Here is a 22,231-nt window from a genome sequence, read left to right as displayed (position 1 = left end):
GTGCCCTTGCTGTCCTAGCTGAATCAGACAATTGCCCACACACACACATTCCAGCTGTAGGGGCTGCTTGCTGCTTCTTCTGTAAGACATTTGTACACGACGTAGGCATTGCAATAAAACAGTCACAAAAGAACATTTTTTATTTTAAATGCTAACTGTCTTTGAAATGCCAAATATCCCTCTTAATTTTTCAATGGACGATTACTCATTGACATGTAAACTTCTTATACAAAATGAATATTAGAAAGTAAATCTATTTGTATGAGAAGTGCCAACACTATTAAAAAAAAAAAAAAAGGTGTCCATTCCCTGTAATGTGAAGCATGTCCCCAAAATTGCTAGAAGGACTCATGGCTGTTGGCGTTTCTCCCCACCTCTTTAGATCACGGGGACTCCTATCCATTCGACGGCCCTCGAGGGACTCTCGCCCACGCATTTGCACCTGGGGAAGGCCTGGGAGGCGACACCCATTTCGACAATGCTGAGAAGTGGACTACGGGAATGAATGGTATATATGCACAATTCACCATAACCTGGAAAATATTGTACCTTCTTCTGGGCCTCCACCATGAAACCCCGAGGTTCAACGTCCCAAGCCACCCTTTAACTAGGGAGGCTGGCTAGGAAAAACAAGTAAGCCAAAAATCCAAAAGGGAATACCATAAGGGAAAAGACCCACCCTCACGTGTGTTGTAGACCTGTCTGAACTCTGGTTCATGCCTATGATCTCGAGGAGCAGCGACCCCACCTCCCCACGGCTCTCTTTCTTTACGTAGCATTTACTGTCTCTTACATGTACTTGGAAATAGGCTCTGTTCAGAGATGACACTTCATCTCCTGAGAAGTGTGATGGGAATGGGTTTTAAAGTCCCAGGATATCGTGCCCATCGTCTGCAAGTCTTCCCTGTGAAATGTGTGTGGACGACAGGGGGTAGCATGTCATGGCAGGGAACTGGTGAAGCATCTTCAGTCTAATTGGGCTCTCATTGCCCCTGGTGGCTCTAATTAGGTCCTTCTGTATCCAGCATGGCTGACGAGGAACAAAAGGGTTGATTTACATTTCCATCCTTCCCACCCCAAAGCCCCTTCTAGCCAAGGGGGAGAGCGCCAGAGTATCGTCAGCAAAGCTCAGCACCCGAATAACCCACCAACCTTTGAAGAATCTGGTTATGAAAAGAAAACAAGTTTACTGTGATTGGGGCATCAATTCTCCTGTTAAGACAGAAAATACTGAAAACAAAACCCCATGTCGATGTTGTATTTTTCTGTCTCCTATTGTGCAGGTTTCAATTTATTCACCGTTGCTGCCCACGAATTTGGCCACGCGCTGGGCCTGGCCCATTCCACAGACCCATCAGCACTGATGTACCCAACGTATAAGTACCAGCATCCCTATGGATTCCGCCTGCCCAAGGATGACGTGAAAGGGATCCAGGCCTTGTACGGTACACTCACTACCCTTCCTTGGCTACTAACCCTGAAAGCCACAGGCATTTGGTCTCCAACTTAGAGAAGGTATGTGTTGCCAGGAGTTACCTGCACAGGTAGAGGTCAAGCTGGGGACCGTAGCCCCACCTGTGCCCTTTTATGAAGAGATTATTTAGCAGCTATGAATACAGCTTTCTTTTCTAAGATGCACGATTCAATGGTACATCTCTCTTCCAGAGCACATTGGTTCCTCAAGAGCCATAGAAAATGCAATCATTTGTCTGGGTTTTGGTAGTTTGGTTTTGTTTGGGTTTGGTTTTTTTTGAGCATGGGTCAGAATTTAGGTAGCAGGAGAGGATGGGTACATTTTGTAGTTCCTATATGTGGTTCTCACCCGTCTGCAGATCATTGACCTTGTATCTTCCTAAAAACGGTGAGGGTGATGTTAATGCCTACACTGCATGGACGGCCTGCCCCTTAGCACACGGGGTCGGGGGCGTCACCATCCCTCCCAGCGTTTCCCTCCCTGAACGGCGGAGAAAGTTGAGGCTCAAAGACAGCAAGCATCCCAACATAATCACAATTATCTCAGGAGTTAGCTTTCTAAGTAACTAAGATAACTCTGCAAGTTGTCTTTCAAAGATGATAAAGAATTATTAGAAGCTCTATACCCTGCCTTCCTCACCAGAGGCCCTGAGCGGGAATCCTGGAGCACTCCGACCCTCACGCTTTTGCTTTCACGGATCAAAGGCAGACAACCCCGGGAACCAGGTTTTCCCCTTAGCCTCAGAGGCTGGTTACTCGGCCTTCGCCTGTCGGAGGCTCTCGGCTCCCCTCAGCCCAGAGGGTTGGCCAAGCCCCCTAGAGATGAGCGCACCCTCTGCGGACAGGCCCTGAGGCGAGGGAGACCCATCTCCTCCAGGGCAGCCTTCAGCCAGCTGTCCCCGCTGCAGAGACAGGGTCCATGTGAACTCTGTCCCGCCTCTGAGTGACAGAGACCGGGGCCGTGAATGTCTCCGTTGCACACACTTGGCTCCCGAGCACCGAGTGGCCCGGTGACAAGGTGAAGCAATTCCCGCGGGCCACCGAGAAGGCCCGAGCCCCAGTGCTCGCCTGCGCCTTACAGATCCTTCCGTACTGGGAGGTCACCGCCATGCTGACGGCCACGGTCACGGGGCCAGGGAGCACACACCTCGCCCACCTCGGGCCACCTCGGACCTTAGCAGGCGGCTTGGCACATAGTGAGTGTTCAAAGACCGCAGCACATTCCTGACCTTCCAGTTTCTGATCTTTTCCCAAAGCCTCACCCCATTGCTGACCCTGCGCCCCCCCAGAGCTTACCCATCTCTCTCTCTCATGGGTCCTCTCTGTGCCTCACTCCCTCTGGGCACCACGGGGACTGACTCAAGAGCAGAGACCCGCGCAGCCCTAGCTCACTTCTCGCCGATGGCAGAGAAGGCCTCAGGAGCACGGAGTGGGATGAAAACCCCCCAGCAGCTCTCCCCAAGGAGCAGGCCCCGCTTTACAGGAGGATCGGCTCGCACCTCCGGGGCCTCCTTGCCACAGGAGCTCACTCGGTGTTTCCCGGGTGCCTGATAAAAGGCTCATCCGTGCACGACGCCCGGAAGTCGATGAAAATGATACGAACACACAGGGAAGTTGCATCTGATTGAGAACAAAGAATTTAATTACCGGGAAATAATAAAACAAATAAAAGTGGCAACTTCTAATTAATAAAAAAATAAGAGTGGCAGCTTTTTAAAAACCCCTCTGATTTGACGCCCCTGCAGCTATCGGGGAAGTTCTGTGTGACAACACAACAACGGGTACCATCGTTCTAACAGTTGTGATGTGCCAAGCGCTCTCCCAAGTGCTTCGCAGACTTGATTTCTCAGAACGCCCGCTGAGGCGGGTGCTGTCCTCGCCCTCCCATTCCACCGATGAAGAAACGGAGGCTTGGAGAGGCTCACGGATGCGCCCGTTTATCAGGCAACTCAGGGACTAGCGAAGCTGGGATTCGAACGCGGGTCCACCTGCCGCAGACAGCCACGCGCCTTGTCACCTGCCATTCAGCCCACGGGGGTCTCTGGGGCAGGAGGGGACACGCGCTAGGTTCCTGGTTCCATTTTGACCAAGTCACTTTGAATCCTAGGACCCCGGAAAACATTCCTGGGAAAGCCCACGGTGCCCCATGCACCGCCTCAAAATCCATCCAAGCCGGACCTCTGTGACTCCAGCTCCCCCTTCGATGCCGTGACCATGCTGGGGAAGGAGCTGCTGCTCTTCCGGGACCGGTAAGCCTCAGGTGCGGCCCCGCGCGAGGACCGTGCGGAGGCGCCATCCTGTGCGGCACCAGGGTGGGGGGCACAGGTCTCTGCAGAGCCACAGAACTGCCCAAACCACCGCCTAGGGGGCAGCTGCCACACTCTAGGCACTGGGCGCCGTGTTCTCCAACTCGTGAGGTCCTTCTAACCCTTTCACTGCAAAGGAGAGATTAGAATCCCCGATTTACAGATGCAGAAAGCAGCTCAAAGAGAGCAAGGTGCTCTGCTGAGGTAAGAGTTTCACTGAGTGGCTGAGTTCAACACCAGCCCAGATTTATCTGATGTCTGTTTTGTCCATCACTGTATCCCTAGTGAGAGCACACAGTATAAGCTCAGTAAATATTCAGTAATGGGGGTTGGGTAGATAGACGGATGGATGGAGGGATGGATGGAGGGATGGATGGATGGATGGATGGATCAGAGGGATGGGTGGATGGACAGATGGATGGATGGATGGATGATCAGAGGGATGGGTGGATGGACGGATGGATGGATGGATGGATGATCAGAGGGATGGATGGATGGACAGATGGATGGATGGATGGATGATCAGAGGGATGGGTGGATGGATAGCTAATTCCAAAGTCATCGCTCTGCTGAAACCCCTCTTTCTCAAGGCCCCTTTACTTTTCAGCTGTCAGCAAGTCATCAGACAGCCTAGGGAAGGGAGGAATATTGATGGGTATTGGCTCTTCTATAGCTAGAGCTCCTGAAGAATACCCTGAGGTTTGAGTATCTAATACTGTTGTTTTAGGAATGTTTCTTTTGGACTGATTAATAGAAGTTTTCATAGTTCTGTGAGTTGTAAAGGATGGTGAGGTGGAGCTGGTGTTTAAATTTAATGGCATAGGAGGGGCGCCTGGGTGGGCAGTTGGTTAAGCCTCTGACTCTTGGTTTCGGCTCAGGTAGTGATCTCAGGGTCAAGGGAAGTCTGCTTGAGATTCTCTCCCTCTCCCTCTGCCCCTTCCCCCACTCATGCTCTCTCTCTCTCTAAAAAAAAATAAAAATTAAATAAAATAAATGTAAAAATAAATTGAATGGCATAGGAGATTGAGTAATTCATGATGCTGGAGAAGCTGGGATCTTCAGGGACGGGCTGTAGTAATAGCTGTGCTTGCAGCTGTGTGAGTTGATCCGTGGGAGAACTGATCTTTGTTAGTATTTTTATTGTCGTGGACATCACTCAGGGAAATTAAATAGAAGTAAATTGAAGATTAGTGTAATAAGGAAAGAGAGGAAATATAATTTGATTAAGCCTTTCAGGTTTGAAATTAATGTGGAAGTTTTCAGGAGAAGACAGGAAATGGTTTTTGGTGATAATGTCTTCTAGTTGAAGTATGTCTACTAAAAATAATGTTAGTTTTTTGTTGGCTGAAAGATTGATGAATGGTGAGAGGTGGTGAGTAATCACTGGGAAAAACCCAAGGAGTTTGGAATATTCATAGAAGGGTGAAGGAGAATTATATTTTATGTTTTGTGCTCTAAGGTTACGGTCAAGTGCTGGAATGAGAGTGGAGCCCGTTAGACCCTAGGTAGCAGGCATCCTTACGTGAGGAACAGTTGTTGGGGTCATGTTGTGAGAAATAAAAATCCAGCAAAAATTCTTCCTTAAGGCACTTCCTAGTGTGGATCAGGGGAGCGTTATTTTCACCGATTAGAATTCGCATCAACCAGCAAGGTTGTCTGAGCAGGGGGAAGAAAGTAACTGTGGGATTAGACAGCCGCTGGGAAGCAGCAAACTTCGCAGGGCTGAGCGCTCACACCGGACAGGACAGTTCTGCTCACTGGTTCTGATGTGGGGGGTTCTCCCACCACCAAGCAATTCTCAGACTCCAGCTGCGTGCCCTACGACTCCACTCAATTCTGACGCCATCCACCCACTGGCACATAACGTCAGCCGACCCCACAGGTTAAGGGCTCCATCCTACAAGACTGCCCTCCACTTTAGAGGCCAATTCTGACTGACTGGCTGTAAATCACATTCCCATGAACCCCTCCTTAGGTTTGACTGGTTTACTAGAGCAGATTACAGAACTCAGGAAACCAGTTTACTCACTAGATTAACAGTTTATTAGAAAAGGATGTAACTCAGGAACCTCCATATACAGAGATGCCCGGAACAGTGGATGGGGAAAGGGAGCGAAGCTTCCATACCCCCCCAGGTGCAAATCCCCCACATCTGCACATCTGCATGTGTTCACCAACCCAAAAAATCCCCAAAACCCCCTTCTTTGGGGTTTTTATGGAGGCTTCATCACAGAGGCATGACGGATTAAATCATTGGCCTTTGGCGACTGATCCAACCTCCCTCCCCTGGCCCTTCCCTGAGGGGGGTGAGGTGGGTGTTGAGACTGCAAGTTCCAACTCTCTAATTACCTGGTTGTGCCCTCGGGTAACCAGCACCCCCCCCCAGCAGGTGCTTTCCAAAAGTCACCTTGTTAACATAACAAAGGACACCTTTGTCCCTCTCGTCACCGGAAATTCCAAAGGATTTAGCAGGCTCTGTGCAGGAAACCAGGAGGACCAAATATATGTTTCCTATTATAAATCACAATATCACAGATGTGTTAGCAGTTTTGATAATTTAGCCTGTGGAGTAAAAGTCTGTAAGGAAAGTCCTGCCTGTAATGCTAGTCTTCTTCCAATAATGAGGTTGTAGGAAAGGGTCAAGCTTTAAGCCCCCTGTTTTATGGATGTCTTGTTCATCGTTTAAGTGACCAGTAACAGACCCACAGCATATAAATAGTATGGATTCAAAACATGTCTGTGTGCAGAAGTGAAGGAATGCTGGGCATGGTGGTTAATATCAGTAGTAACCATTCCTAGGCCTAACGAGCTTCAAGTAAAGAAGGCGACAATCTTTCCAATGTCATTTTGGGTGAGAGCAAACTGCCGTACACACGTGGTAGAGCAGCTAGACAGAGTGCTAATGTTTGACTAGTCACATCATTTCCGGGCATTGGGTAGGAAGGAATCAATAAAAAGACACCTGCTACAGCTATTGTGTCAAATGAAGTAAAGCTGAGACCGGCCCTGGGTCTTCAGTGACAAAGGGAGGTCTCGGGTGAAAGCCAAATCGGGCAGATGTACCAGTTGCAGCTAGACAAAGTACAATTAGTGGAATGAGGTCGTGATTAAGGTCAAGTATGCGGACCTGTTGGAAATCTCATGCATTTACTTTAGATAGCCTCTTCTCTCCTGGTACTCTGGCTCGCAGGGAGCATGGGGGCTGTGTCCATGACTGATTGCTGGGGTCACTTCTTTTCTGAGAGGAAAAGACATTCCAACACTCATCCCCGTTCCTCTCTTTACCAGGGACAGAACTCGTTCACACCAGAATAGGCAGCGGTAGCTCAGGAATAGTATGTCTGAATACTTTTTATTCCTCTTTCTTCATTGGAAGAGTGGTCACTGGGCCCATATGGGGGGGGGCCAAGTCCCACTGTAGTGGCTGGAGATATAAAGAAGGATCAGCACTCACCTTGCCTTTGCACACCTCAGTTACATAAGGGAGTGAGACGTTCAAACACCTCGCCATCATCCTGTGTGCTCACACGACCTCTCTGTGTACATGGGGAGAGAGAGAAAGCTCTCTGGAGTCCCTTCTTATAAGGGCACTAATCACATCAGACCAGGGCTCCACTACCAGGGTCTCATCTAACCCTGGTTACCCCCACACACATACTGGTCCCATCTGAATATCACCATCCCATCCCTCTGGGGGGAAGGGCTTCAATATATGAACTGGGCGGGGACACAGACCTTCAGCCCATAACAGAGTAATCACATTTTTCAACATCTATTTCCTTCCAGATTTTTTTTCTGTATAGAGAGATACAGTCTAAGTACGAGAGGGGATCAGGGATGTCTGCAAAAATGGGATTTTATGAGATGTGCTGATTTATAAACTCTTTTGGCTCAGTAATATCTCATATTTCCATGTCAATGAGTTTTATTTGTATTATATAGATGCATATATTATTCAATGAGTAGATACATCATCACGTGTTCAACCAATCCCATACTTTTAAGCATCAAAACTGTTTCTAATTTTTAAAAATTAGGAACAGCTTGAACTCAATCTTCAACAGTGGATGGACATCCACTTTTCTGAAACGTTTTAGAGCAGAGCCCGGAACCCGGGATTTAGCATCAGGCTCAGTTGGCTTAAATTCTGGCCGTGCTTCTTACTGAGCAGGTGACCCCGAGCAAATAATGTGTCAAACACACAGTGAGCGCTCAATAAACGGCAGGCGCTATATTTAGGAATGAGAATCGGACAATCTGTACAGTGGATTAAGGTTTAGAAACAACTTGAAGTATTTTTTTATCATTATTTGTTTTTAATGATTTTTATGGAGACTTATTGATTATTGACTTCCTTTCTCTTATTAGCAAAAAGTAAAGCAAAACAGAATTGGTAGGCATTGACCAGGAGTGATAGGCAAGGCGCAGAGCGGGTGGACCCTGGAGCCCAGGAGCTTCACGCGAGGGCTGGGGGTGTCACCTGTCACACGGCCCAGACTGGCGCAGGGAGTGCTCCTTCCGCGACCAAGAAATGAGATGCTGGCCGCCGTGTAGCACGGAGATTACTCTTGTGCCGATATCAGCGGCTGTAAGAGGTGCAGAGGAGACCGTGAAGTCAAAGACATTAGGCCCTTATGTACAATTATAACTGATTTCTTTAAAAAAGCAAAAAATGTTTAAAACCCCTCTGTTATAAACTATGAGCAATGGCTAGCGGCCACTTGGCCGAGTCGTGGCTGAACATCCTGAGGGTGGGAACAGGAAGGGATCCACAGGGGCAGGAGACGCAGAGAAAGGAGAGGTCGGGAGGGAGGGACGCGGCGACATGAGTGTGTTCAGCCTGTCGCCCAGCCCAGGCGGCTGGCCCCCACAGAGGCAGGGAGTAAGGAGAGATCCCCTGTTAGCCCCGGGTCCGCCGCCCACTCCCCACGGGCCCACGGGTCCCTCTCCGTCCTCTTTGGACTGAGGCGCTCTGATGTCACAGGGCTTCCCTGGGAGCAGGACTTACTGCGATGAGCACTCGGTTATCACACCCTCACGAGGGCCCCATGAGGCAGGGATTTCGGGTCCCTTTTCACAAGGACACGGAGCTAGGGAGGGCTGGGGCTGGGACCCACGGCCACACTAGGACCCGCCAGAGCCCGAGCCCCCCGCCCCCCCGGCACTCCTGCCTCCCGAGGTGCCATCCGGAGCCAGGATCCCATGCTCCGTAGCTCTGATCCCCAACCGGCCTACACCAGAAAGTCCCCAAGTGCTGGCAAAGCCTGGACAAAGAACAAAGAATTCTTTCAAGCCACAGCGACAATGCAACCCGCAGATGGCTGGGAAAGCTCGGGGTCTGGCCCGGAGTTCCCCGTCACCGACAATAGCCTGTTGAGGAGACATTCCCATGTGTGGGCGTCACCTGCACATGGGGTGTTTCCAGAGCAGGATGGGGTGCAGCACCTTTCCCCGTCACCGTGAGACCGCGGCCCGCTGTCCACCGCACGTAAAGGTACATGGGTGCATTCCAGCTTCCAGCGCTGTGTTTGAAGACAAATGGGCGTCAACTACAGTAAGTTGAAAGTTGCAAATACCTCCCACTTACATGGGCCTGTATCTGTATGTGGGATGCACGTACGTTCGTTCTTTCCAGTAGATGGGCGGGTAGTACGGCCGTCTCCCATGCCCCAGGCCGTGAGGAAGACGAGAAGCAAGTTGCCCCTCTCAGATGATCGCGGGTTTTACCTGATTGAATTTTACCCATAAAATCAAGCGTATCACAATCAGCAACAGACCTCAGAGGTGCAATAGCATTTTGCACGTGGAATCAGCGTAAAGCCTGCGTCCAAATCCTTCGTGTTGGAGAGAAGAAAGGTGCGCCCGTCTGTGTCTCAGCCGAAGGTGCTCCCGCCAGCCGGGTCTTCCGGGTCCCGGTCCAGAGCCGACCCTGTCACTCATACAGATCAGCTCGCCCTGTGCCGGGGCGAGTAGTGCCTTTCGACTTGAATGAACTCAGGCCTTCTGACGGGTATGCATTTGAGTTTGTGGGGAAAGCACGGGACGGCGGGTCCTGTGCTTGGGCCTCACCTGCCGGTCACTAAACAGCCACAAGGAGAAGAAAGTTCTTAGACCATCTGGGTGTCTCGAACATGTTGGATAGGCTGGTCCACATTCTGTTTTCCCCTCAAAATATCTGTCAGTCGCTAATGGTCACATTTTGCAAGATGTTATGTATCTTCGATCAGCAGGCAAAGGAAAGCATTTTTAAGGCTTGGCAGGTAGCAAAGGAAGATGAGGATGAAATGGTCCTGAGCGAGTCCCCAGCAGGACTTAGAGGCTCACTTAGTGCAGGAAACAGTGCAAAGGAAGAGTCAAAGAGCAGACGGGAAAGCCAAGGAGGTTTACTGGACACATACAGAAAATCTCGGTGTTAGATGTGCTGCATTCAAGGTGAAGATGATTCTAGCAGGTTCTACAGAAGCGGGCCGGTGCTCGGGGGGGCGCTCAGAGCTGGAGGCTTCACGGGTTATAGAACCTCCCACGTGGCGGAGGCAGGGAAAGATCTGAAAATGGACTCTAATAATAATAACTGGCATTTCACGGTCACTTACAATGTGCTGTCGTTGTGCTGAGCATTTTCCCGACACCCCTTTAATCCAGTGGTATTTTCCCCAGCTGGAATTTTAACCCACTTGACATGGGAGCCAGAATCCCTTAATGGAGCCCCACATAAATCGAGGAAAAGAGGATTTCTTTTCCAAAGTGATCAGTAGTGGAGGGCTCCGGGGTGGCTCAGTTGGTTGAGCATCTGACTCTTGATTTCAGCTCAGGTGGTGATCTCAGGGTCGTGGGATTGAGCCCCGTGTCAGGCTCCAGGCTCCGTGTGGAGGCTGCTTGAGGTTCTCCCTCTCCCTCTGTCCCACCCCCTGCTCACGTGTGCTCTCTCTCTGTGTCTCTCTCTCAAATAAATCTTCAAAGTGATCAGTAGTGGAAAAGGATGCCGGGGCCATCAGACTGAGGACAGAAGAAAAGGGACAGACTGGCCAGGATGATTCCCATGTGTCATTTCAGAGGAGCTGTGAGGAGGGAGTCCAGGGCCTGAGGAGTGAAGCAGCGAAAGAACGGAAGACAGGGAGCGCATGGAAATGGTGATATGGACATTCACCTGAGAGTTATGTTAGTAACAAAGAGAGGTCCGTTTTGATCATAGCTGGAACGGGCAGCAGGGTCCGAGCAGGAGTTTCCCAAACTGGAAACTACCTGGACATGTTGGGAGACAGGACTAGGAGCCGGTGGAGAAATGGAAATGCAAGGGGCCAGGGGAAGGAGGGACAGTACATCAGTCACTCCTACTCCTGGACAGGACTTTTGGAATCTGGCATTTTGCAGGGTCCACGGGTTTGAGCAAAGCCCGCACAACGGAGGGGGACATCGTCCTCCTTCTGTCTCCTGGGGACATGTCTCTTCTGGTTTTAAGATTGCGTCATGGAAAGTCAACAAGTGGCACTGTATTTGCTTAGACTGAGTCTGGGTTATATGTTAAGAATTCAGACAAAGAGGCAGAAGGTGTATTATGACCCATGATTCATTGTCACCTCCTCTGAGCTCCCTCCTCCTGGCTCGGGGTGGGGCCCTTTACAGGTTATGGCCTATTCACAGGGGCGCCCACAGTCTCCTCCAGTGGGATAAACAATTTAGGCATGCTAGGCACAGCTCTGACTATTTTTAAGCACTGCCTACACTTGGGTTTTTAATTCTATAAGCTGTGTTTTTCTGGGGCTCGATGAGATGAACGATACATGTTTGATTTCTTGGGCTCTAACGTCTTCTGACATAAGGGGGTTAGTGAAACCCCCAAAACAAGTGCATGTCAGTCAAGGATGTGAGTGTATTTCAGAGTTTCCAGTGACAAAAATTTTATATCAGTGAGGCAAATTCAGAAAGAAACAGTTCTGTTGATAAACTCCAAGTTTTACCTATCACCAATCAATACATTTGTAGAGTGAAAACATGCCTTTCTACAGTATCTACAAATTATTGTTAAGAGTAGTCGAGAGCTTATAAGCCACTTTCAGATGCATTGTCTCAATTCATGCTTCGAAGTGTTAGCACATGTTATTAGTATTCTCACTTTTATTGGACAGAAGGAAACGGAGTCTCAAAAATTGAATGACTCACACAAGGTCCCACATCCAATGATAAAACCAGGTTTCAAGCTCCCAGCGGGAGATAAGCAGCAATTCCACTGCAAACATCAAAAACAGAAAGAAGAGAGATCCCTCCTCCCCCTGAAACGAGGGCACGGGATGAACGAGAACAGAGTCAAGGAGAGTAAAGTGTTGAAGATGATGAACCGTGAAGGTCCCCGCTCGGCTCCTGCTGAATCCCCCTGACGGTCCAGCAACGAGGAGGTGATGGGCTCCTTCCACAGGTTGGGGGTGAAGACAGTTGGGTGCAACACGGGAAGAACGGAAGTTCGGCAGCTGTGTGTGGGTCACGTCCCCAGGTGTGCCGGGCGCCCGGAAAGCCGGAGGACAGAAAGACGGATAATCCTGCCCCTGCCTCAGGTGAAGGCTACCAGCGAGCTAGTCTCAAACTTGAATTAGCAGCTGTTCTTTGAGAAAAGGGAATGAAAATTTCAGGGAATATGAAAATCGGTGATCTCATGAGTTCCTCTCACTCCCTGGCACCCATTCACTGAATCAACAAGTATTTACTGAGCCCTGACTGTGCCAGGCATAACGTTGGCTCCTGGGAGCACGAGATAAACAGTCCAGCTAAATATATAATCAGCAGATCCCCTACTATCAATAGGCGCCATTGTTCCGCCCTCCTCATCAAAGGTCAGATGACAGACTCCCGATAAAGTGTTCACTTATTTCCGTGACTGCTTCCCACACACCCTGGAGCTGCTCTTTTCCAATAGGTTCACAGATTGGTTTTCTTTCTGCTTATACTTTAAATCCATTTCCAGATGTATTAGGAGGTTACTTGCTATACTTGGGGTTTTGGGGTCAATTTTAACTCACATTTGTAATCTATAGCTGCAAGCTTATAAATCCTCTGGGTACGTGTTCTGGTGCTTCATTCCCAACCATTAGTACTGAAAATTTTCCCGATTACAACTTCTTCTGGAATTTGCACAACGTTCCGTAAGTGATGGATAGTATTTATTTCTACCTTACGCACACAGTTTATACATCTTAATATGTCATAACACTGTTTAAGCCAGGGTCCCCTGACTTTGGCACTACTGATACTTCAAGGCAGACCAGTCTTTGTTGGGTTGGGTTGTCCCGGGCATGGAGGCATGCTGAGCAGCTTCCCTGGCTGACCTCTCCCTCTGGAGGCCGATAGAACAACTGTCCGCAAACATGGCCAAATGTCTCCAGGGCACAAAATCACTCTGGGTTTAGAATGACTGCTCAACTTCCCCTTAGTCTTCACAATGCCTGCAATGTCTTAAATCAGGGTTGATTTAGAAAGGAATTTTAGATGCTACCACGTGTGAAAAGTTCCAAAAGCACACTTTCGGTTTGCGGGTGCTCTTCATCACTACATTTTACCACCTCTCCTACTGAGTCACTCGGGACATCCATGCCCTAACTTCTGATGAAAGATAGGGCTTACGTTTGCCTAGAGCCACCTGTCGATTTTTAAATGAAAAATGAAAGCCAATATTTCCCCGCGTTAGGTGCCCAAGGATAAAGTGCCTGGAAGTCTGCCGTACCTCATCAGAGACGTGATTCAGACAGAGCCTCCCCTGCCCGGCTTCCTCACCTCCTCACCCCCACCACCGCAGTCCCCAGAAACGCACCTCGGTGCCTGGGTCAGCATCCAGCACAGTGATGTGAAGAGTCAGCATTTCAGAACCATGTGCTGAATTAAGTGAAAAACACTCGCTTTATAGATTTCTCATCAGGTTCCCAATTAATGCATTGTTATCAAAAATCAGATGAAAGGCTATGGACTTGATGCGTTTATCCATTTTCGTTACCCGAATCTGTGGGGTTCTCCAAACCCGTGCTCATGCTGTGGTGGCAGAGAGGAAGGAGAAGGGGAAGGCGGTCCCTCGTGCCTTCAAAAAGCCTAGATCTGAGGGCGGCGGTGGGGGGGGTGGCAAATTATGAACACAGAAGAGCAGAGATCGCAAGGCTGGGGCAAGGCTGGGAATGAACAAGGAGATGAGATCAGGTGGAGATGAATATCGAGACAGCTGCAGCCTAAGCCGGCTCTGTCTGCCCCTAACCAACAGACGACTTTGGGCCCACGAGCCTTCCTGAGCCTCGGTGTTTCATCTGTTAGTACAGATATTCTAGAGCAGGCTGTGATGTGTAGGGCGTGGGGCGAGCCACTGCACCTGCCACGGACGCCTGCCACCCTGTGTATCGTGGATGGTGGGTGCCCAGTCAGCGGGTGGGTAAGGCCTAGGCAAATTATAAGGTTTAGAACGGACAATATCTAGCTCTATGGCACTTTATGGTTTATAATCACTTTCCTATGCATTCTCTCCCTGGATCCTCGGAACAACCTCACGAGACAGGCCAGGTATTATTATTTGCATCTAAGAGATGATAAGACTGAGCTTGGAGATGCCGGTCAGAGTTAGAACTCAAGTCTACATCTCCTAAAGCACGATGTGCTTTTCCTTCTGCATCATGATGCCGTGTAGGGAACAAAGACCTGTCTCTCTCCTTAAGGCTCTTTCAAATTCATCATCAGCTTACGCGGCCCCACCTGGGACACCTTCACCAAATCCCCGAATGCAGTGGAATCTCCCTCCTGTGGGATATGCTCTGTGTCCGCATCCTAAACCTGAGAGTGTGTAGCACTGGTCCTAACTGTCTGATTATAATCCTAACTCCTGAATCACATACCTGTCTGAATCCTAACTGCCGAATCACGAACCTGTCTACACTCCTGGGCTGTAAGCTCCCCGAGGCAGGATCTGGGTCTCGTTCAGCGTCTCATCTTTGATGTCTACCACAGTCCCCTGCTGATAGGCGCTCCATAAATATTTGTTAAATTAACTGAACAGGAAAACTCAACGTAAGATGGAGGAGTTCCTACACGAACTACCTAGAAAATTAAATGTCAAAATTTATTATAGTTTCCCTGTCCACAAATAATTTTATGTATAGAGTCTACTTTCTACAGAGTCAAGTAAACTTCTCATATTTTATAAAAATGATTTTCCCCTCCAAAATTCAAAATGGACCCCATGTACACTGAATGTTTCAGCCCATTACCTTTGTGATACTGCCACAGTTTTATGTAAATAATTTTGGATGAGTGGATGGATGAGTCGCTAAAACTTGAGTTAATTGGTGTGTACCAGATTTTCTGTTAACTAGCCATCCATTTCAAGGATATAAGCCCTTTCAATAGATAATTATTCAATAGATAACTTTCAATATAACTAATAATTGTGAATGTTCTTGCTGGCTTTATTGGGAATAATTCGCACCTCCCAACCACAAAGATTTGGTGCAATTGTAATATTCATAATGTCCACCAGGATGGTATTTTATCTTTGTGAGTTTTTAGTTTTTAAAAGATCAGAATAAAGGGGCGCCTGGGTGGCTCAGTCGTTAAGCGTCTGCCTTCGGCTCAGGTCATGATCCCAGGGTCCTGGGATCGAGCCTCGCATCGGGCTCCCTGCTCCGCAGGAAGCCTGCTTCTCCCTCTCCCACTCCCCCTGCTTGTGTTCCTGCTCTTACTATCCCTCTCTGTCAAATAAATAAATAAAATCTTAAAAAAAAAAATCAGAATAGGAAAAGGACATCTATATCAAGGGATACCTGGAATTGGAAGGTGCAGAGCTTAAATGTGTGAAACACCGGGGTTATCTCCTTGCTGTACCCCTTCATGTTTTGAATGTCCTTAAGTAAATGAAGGAAAGCGGATTGCAGGGAGGCTCAAAGAACAAAAAGGGAAAAGAACTATTTACTAAGGTGAAAAACTTATGCTCTCCTTAAAACAAGGCAAGGGCGCGAGGCACTGAGAATGATCCCCGCAGTGTGGCTTGCAGAACACATCGGTCCACGCCCCACTCAAGATCTAAATCAACCCCTGCTCTTGTGGATTGCCCAACAGGATTTTCTGGCGCCGGCAGGTTCACATGATGGCGGGGATCCGGCCCAGCACCATTACCAGCTCCTTCCCCCAGCTTATGTCCAACGTGGACGCAGCTTACGAAGTGTCCGACAGGGGCACCGCTTACTTCTTCAAAGGTACCCTACAGATCCGTGAGGTACAGGAACGGTGGGGTGCCCAGCGTGTTGGGAACAGCTAGTACTGGGAGCATTTGGTCAGGGATCGTGCAGCGTGCTTGGGTCACTCCTCCTCAGGTCAGCCATGAAATGCCGCTGTTGTACTATAACAATGGCAGGAAGGACAATGACTCTCACAATGTTCTCAGAGCCAACGCTCTGCCCTGGAGAGGCACCATGCTAAGTGACAGTGCCCAGGGGGGCTACAAACCTGGTCCCTGCCCCTCAAGGTGGCATGGCATGCCCCACTGAGAGCCTCTAGTCAACAAAAGCCAACATGGCACCCCATGTGAGGAGAACACCTGTGACTCTGGGAGGTGGGCATAGCGTCAGTCTCTGGCCCCAGCCCTTTACTATCAGAGTGACTTTGGGGAATTATCTAACTGCTCTGAGCCTTCATGTCTTCCTGGGCTTATAAGTGATTACAGTAATATCAACCTCAGAGATGCGGTGGTGGCTAGCCAATGGGCGTTATCCGATAGGTGGTACCTGTCAATTTTAGCTTATTTTTCCTGATGCTGGGGGATGAAGGTACAAGGCCGATGCCAGCTTACAAATCACAGCATTTGTCTATCACATGCCCCTGCTCTCCCATGCATATATATGAGACTGAAATGAGGCTATACACATGAAAAGTATCTTGAAAAAAATTAATGTGTGAAATTTAAGACCCAATTGTATCAAAATTATTACTTTGCTAAGGCATCACTAGAGATGTTTGCCTCCAGAGTAGTTTCAATCGAATAAAAGCCTATTCACTGGGTTGTAGCCATGGCAACTATCCCATAAACTACTTCCATTTGGGGTCCTGCATAGAAATCCTCATGAGTGAAGTACGTCGCTGAGTGGTACAGAGTTTTTGTGAACTTTAATTTCTGTTTTCAGGCCCCCACTACTGGATAACAAGAGGATTCCAAATGCAAGGTCCTCCTCGAACTATTTATGACTTTGGCTTCCCAAGATATGTGCAGCGAATAGATGCTGCTGTCTATCTCAAGGATGTGCAGAAGACCCTTTTCTTTGTGGGAGATGAATACTACAGGTATGGCTTTTCTCCTCTTGATTGTCCAGATGTATTCAATGGGAAGAAAAAATCCTTTTGCAGAAAAGAATGCAAAGCAAGTTTGCGATAGGCCCATTGACTCCTCTTGGCCCCTGGGATGCCATCTACTCATGGTTGACACGGTCTCTAAGATATGAAACCACCCAAATAACTGAAGCATTCATTCATGAATCCCATTGTTTGTTCTCTAGCACATGAAACATTCTAATCCTTCATGCATTTATTAACTGGACCTCCAGTGGCCTAAAAGAGTGGACACAGCATCCCCAAATACATTGCTAGCCACAGGGAATGCCTCGGGGTAAAACTGACTCCTTGTTATGTGGGTACCAATGCATCCCAGAATATTCTGTGATTTTGTGCAAAATGGATGTGGTCATGACTGTGGGCTCTTTGAAGGAAAGTTCTGCTGAAAGGAAAAGCCCTTACTGCTAAGTCTTTTTATCTGACCCAGATTGTGAAGACTCTTCTTACCCAAAGTGGATCATACACAATTGTCCTGCAGACCTGAGTAAGGTGACATCTGTCATCCAGTCGCTGTGCACAGAGTCACACCTCATTCCACCCCCTGGGTTTCTATCCTTAACTGACTCATGTAGTCATCAAGACAGTATGGTACTGGCACAAAAATAGACACAGATCAATAGAACAGAACAGAGAGCCCAGAAATGAACCCACAACTATGTATCAATTAATCTTTGACAAAGCAGGAAAGAATATCCAATGGAAAAAACAGTTTCTTCAACAAATGGTGTTGGGAAAATTGGACAGCAACATGCAGAAGAATGAAACTGGACCATTTCCTTACACCACACACAAAAATAAATTCACAATGGATGAAAGACCTAAATGTGAGACAGGAGTCCATCAAAATCCTAGAGGAGAACACAGGCAGCAACCTCTTTGACATCAGAGGTAGCAAATTCTTCCTAGACATATCTTCTGAGACAAGGGAAATTAAAGCAAAAATAAACTATTGGGACTTCATCAAAGTTAAAAGTTTCTGCATGGAGAAGGAAATAATCAACTAAAAGGTAACCTATGGAATGGGAGAAGATATTTGCAAATACTGATAAAGGGTTAGTATCCAAAATATATAAAGAACTTATTAAACTCAATACCCCAGAAATGAATAATCTAATGAAAAAATGGGCTGAAGACAATAGACATTTTCCCAGGAAAGACATCCAGATGCTCAATAGACACATGAAAAGATGCTCAACATCACTCATCATCAGGGAAATGCAGATCAAAACCACGATGAGACACTGCTTCACACCAGTCAGAATGGCTAAAATTAACAACACAGGAAACAACAGGTGTTGGTGAGGATGCGGAGGAAAGGGAACCCTCTTCCATTTCTTCCAGGTTGCTATTTGGTGTCTTTTGTGCTTCCATACACACTTTAGGTTTAAGGATTGCATTTATGTAGATTGCTTTGGGTAGCATAGACATTTTAACAATATTTTTTCTTCTAATCCATGAGCATGGAATGTCTTTCCATTTCTTTGTGTTTTCAATTTCTTTCATCAATGTTTTATAGTTTTCAGAGTACAGGTCTTTAAACTTCTTGGTTAGGTAGATTCCTAGATACCTTATTGTTTTTGGTGCTATTGAAAATGGGATGGATTCCTTAATTTCTCTTTCTGCTGCTTCATTATTAGTATATAGAAATGCAACAGATTTCTGTACACTGATTTTGTATCCTGTGACTTTACTGAATTCATTTATCTGTTCTAGCAGGTTTTTGGTGGAGTCTTTTGGGTTTTCTATATACAGTATCATGTTGTCTGCAAATAGTGGAAGTTTGACTTCTCCCTTGCAATCTAGATGAGTTTTATTTCTTTTTGTTGTCTAATTGCTAAGGCTATAACTTCCAGGACTATGTTAAACAACAGTGGTGAGGGACACCTGGGTGGCTTAGTCAGTTAAGCAGTCAAAAGTCTTGATTTGGGCTCAGGTCATGATCACAGAGTCATGAGATTGAGCCCCACATCGGGCTCCTCACTCAATAGGGAGCATGCTCAAGATTCTCTCTCGCTCTCCACCTGCCCCTCACCCCTAAAATAAATAAATAAAATCTGTAATAAAAAAAAAAAAAAAACAGCTGTGAGAGTGGACATCCCTGTCTTCTTCCTGACCATAGAGAAAAAGCTCTCAGTTTTTCCCCATTGAGGATGGTATTAGCTGTGGGTTCTTCATATGTGGGCTTTATGATATTGAGGTATGTTCCCTCATCCCTACTTTGTTGGGGGTCTCTCTCATGCATGGATGTTGTACTTTGTCAAATGCTTCTTCTGCATCTATTGAGAGGATCATATAGTTCTTATCCTTTCTTTTATTAATATAGTTTATCACACTGATTGATTTGAGAATACTGAACCATCCTTGCAGCCCAGAAATAAATGCCACTCGATCGTGTTGATTGTGGTGAATAATTTTTTTAATGTACTGTTGGATTCGATTTGCTAGTATTTTATTGAGAATTTTTACATCCATCTTTATCAGGGATATTGACCTGTAGTTCTCTTTTTTAGTGGGGTCTTTATCTGGTTTGGTATTGGTAATGCTGGCCTCATGGAATGAATTTGGAAGTTTTCCTTCCTTTTCTATTTTTTAGAACAGTTTGAGAAGAATAGGTGTTAATTCTTCTTTAAATGTCTGGTAGAATCCCCCTGGGAAGCCATCCGGCCCTGGACTTTTGTTTGTTGGGGGATATTTGATTACTGATTCCATTTCTTTGCTGGTTATCAATCTGTTCAAGTTTCCTATTTCTTCCTGTTTCAGTTTTGGTCATTTATATGTTTCTAGGAATTTATCCATTTCTTCCAGGTTGTCCAATTTGTTGGCATATTGTTTTTCATAATATTCTCTTAAAATTGTTTGTATTTCTGTGGTGTTGGTTGTGACCTCTTCTCTCTCATTTGTAATTCTATTTATTTGTGTCCTTTCTCTTTTCTTTTTGGTAAGTCTGTCTAGAGATTAATTTTATTAATTTTTTCAAAGAACCAGCTCCTGGTTTCATTGATCTGTTATATTGCTTTTTAGTTTCTCTATCATTTATTTCTGCTCTAATCTTTATTATTTCCCTCTGTCTGCTGGCTTTAGACTTCTTGTTCTTCCTTCAGCTCCTTTAGGTGTAAGGTTAGGCTGTGTACCTCGATTTTTTTTGCTTCAGAGGGTAGGCTTGTATTGCTACATACTTCCCTCTTAGAACCACCTTTGCTGTATCCCAAAGGTTTTGAACCATCGTGTATTCATTTTCATTTGTTTCCATGTATTTTTTAATTTCTTCTTTTGATTTCCTGGTTGACTCATTCATTGTTTAGTAGGATGTTCTTTAATCTCCATGAATTTGTGGTCTTTCCAGTTTTTTTCTTGTGGTTGACTTCAAGTTTCATAGTTTTGTGGTCTGAAAATATGCACAGTATGATCTCAGTCTTTTTGTATTTGTTGAGGCCTGATTTGTGACTCAGTATGTGATCTATTCAGTAGAAAGTCCCATGTGCACTCAAAAAGAATGTATATTCTGCTGCTTTAGGATGGAATGTTCTGAATATATCTGTGAAGTCCATCTGGTCCACTGTGTCATTCAAAGCCCTTGTTTCCTTGTTGATTTTCTGCTTAGATGGTCTGTGCATTGATGTGAGTGGGGTGTTACCGTCCCCTACTATTACTATATTATTATCAAAGAGTGTATTTATGTTTGTTCTGAATTGTTTTATGTATTTGGGGGCTCCCAAGTTGGGTGCATAAATATTTATAATTGTTAGATCTCCTTGTTGGATTGTCCCCTTGATGATTACATAGTGGTCTTCTTCATCTCTTGTTACAGTCTTCGTTTTAAAGTCTAGTTTGTCTGATAGAAGTACCTCTATCCTGGCTTTCTTTTGCATGAGAGGTGGTTCTTTTGATCTGCAGGTGTCTTTAGGTCTAAAATGAGTCTCTTGTGGGCAAGAGACTCTTACTTTTTTTATCCATTCTGACACCCTATGTCTCTTGATTGGAGCATTTAGTCCATTTACATTCAAAGTAATTATTGATAGATACGTACTTGGTGCCATTTTATTACTTGTTTTGTGGTTGTTTCTGGAGCTTTTCTCTGATCCTTTCTTATCTTTGTCACTTTCATGTTTTGCTGATATTCTTTAGTGATTTCCTTCTCTGTATTCTTCACGTTTATCAGTGATTTGTGATTTGTGGTCACCATTAGGTTTGTGCATAACCTCCTTGGCATACAGTGGTCTGTATTAGGTGGATGGTCATTTAAGTTTCAACCCATTCTTTTTTCCTCTCCTCCCCACGTTTTAGGTATGTTACTGTATTTTATATCCTTTCTTTGTGAGTTCGTTGACTGATTATTTCAAAAATATTCATTTTTACTGCTTTTGTGTTTCCTGCCTTCATACTGTCACTTTTGGTCTCTCCTTTCCTCTCAAAGGGGCCCCTTCGATATTTCTTGCAGGGCTGGTTTAGTGGTCACCAACACCTTCAGTTTTTATTTGTCTGGGAAACTCTTCAACTCTCCTTCTGTTTTGAATCATAGCTTTACCGGCATCTCACCTGTTTTCAATAACCATTTCTATGGCATAAAAGAAATTTATAAGTAAGTACATTATGATCTTCTTCCACCTGACTGGTATCTTCTCTAGTCTGGCCCTGAGAAAACAATATACCAGATATATTTCGTGAAGAGGAAAATTTATTTTCTAGAAATGAATGCCAAACAAATGTAGACTGACTCCAGGCCCCTGCGAGCCCTGGGAGCATTGCTCAGAGTGTCATGTGGTGTCCTGATTTGTCACTGCCAGTCCAATGATTAAACCACCAAGCCAGCTATTTTTCTTTAGAACTTCCTCTCTGGATTCCTGATGGTAATTCATTTATTAAGCCTCTAATATCTGCTGGGCAGATTCTCCCAAGTCTTTTCTTTAAGATAAGGTGGCTGTAATCACAGTGCTGACATACAGGAAGATAGATTTTGAGAAACCCAACTCCCACTGTGGATTTTCAGAGAATGAGACTGAAAGATGCACATATAAGCATGTGTGTGGGAGTGTGAGGGCATTTATGTTATGATTACTCAGTTAATTTCTCAAAGATTGCTCACAGCCTGACTCTCACTGGGGGGATTA

General features: G+C 46.3%; 1 protein-coding gene across 1 annotated transcript in view; it reads left to right on the top strand.

The window, feature by feature from the left end:
• MMP20 (matrix metallopeptidase 20) overlaps positions 1-22,231 on the top strand; it is a 47,718-nt gene that overhangs the window by 12,103 nt on the left and 13,384 nt on the right. The window contains exons 4-8 of the mRNA XM_032428075.1: positions 383-508; positions 1,284-1,445; positions 3,581-3,722; positions 15,858-15,994; positions 16,919-17,075. Coding sequence (XP_032283966.1) covers positions 383-508; positions 1,284-1,445; positions 3,581-3,722; positions 15,858-15,994; positions 16,919-17,075 — 724 coding nt within the window. The remainder of the gene's footprint in view (positions 1-382; positions 509-1,283; positions 1,446-3,580; positions 3,723-15,857; positions 15,995-16,918; positions 17,076-22,231) is intronic.

The sequence above is a fragment of the Phoca vitulina genome, unplaced genomic scaffold, assembly GCF_004348235.1.
Source record: "Phoca vitulina isolate PV1807 unplaced genomic scaffold, GSC_HSeal_1.0 scaffold38, whole genome shotgun sequence".
NCBI lineage: Eukaryota > Metazoa > Chordata > Mammalia > Carnivora > Phocidae > Phoca > Phoca vitulina.
This window is presented reverse-complemented; position numbering and strand designations above follow the sequence as displayed.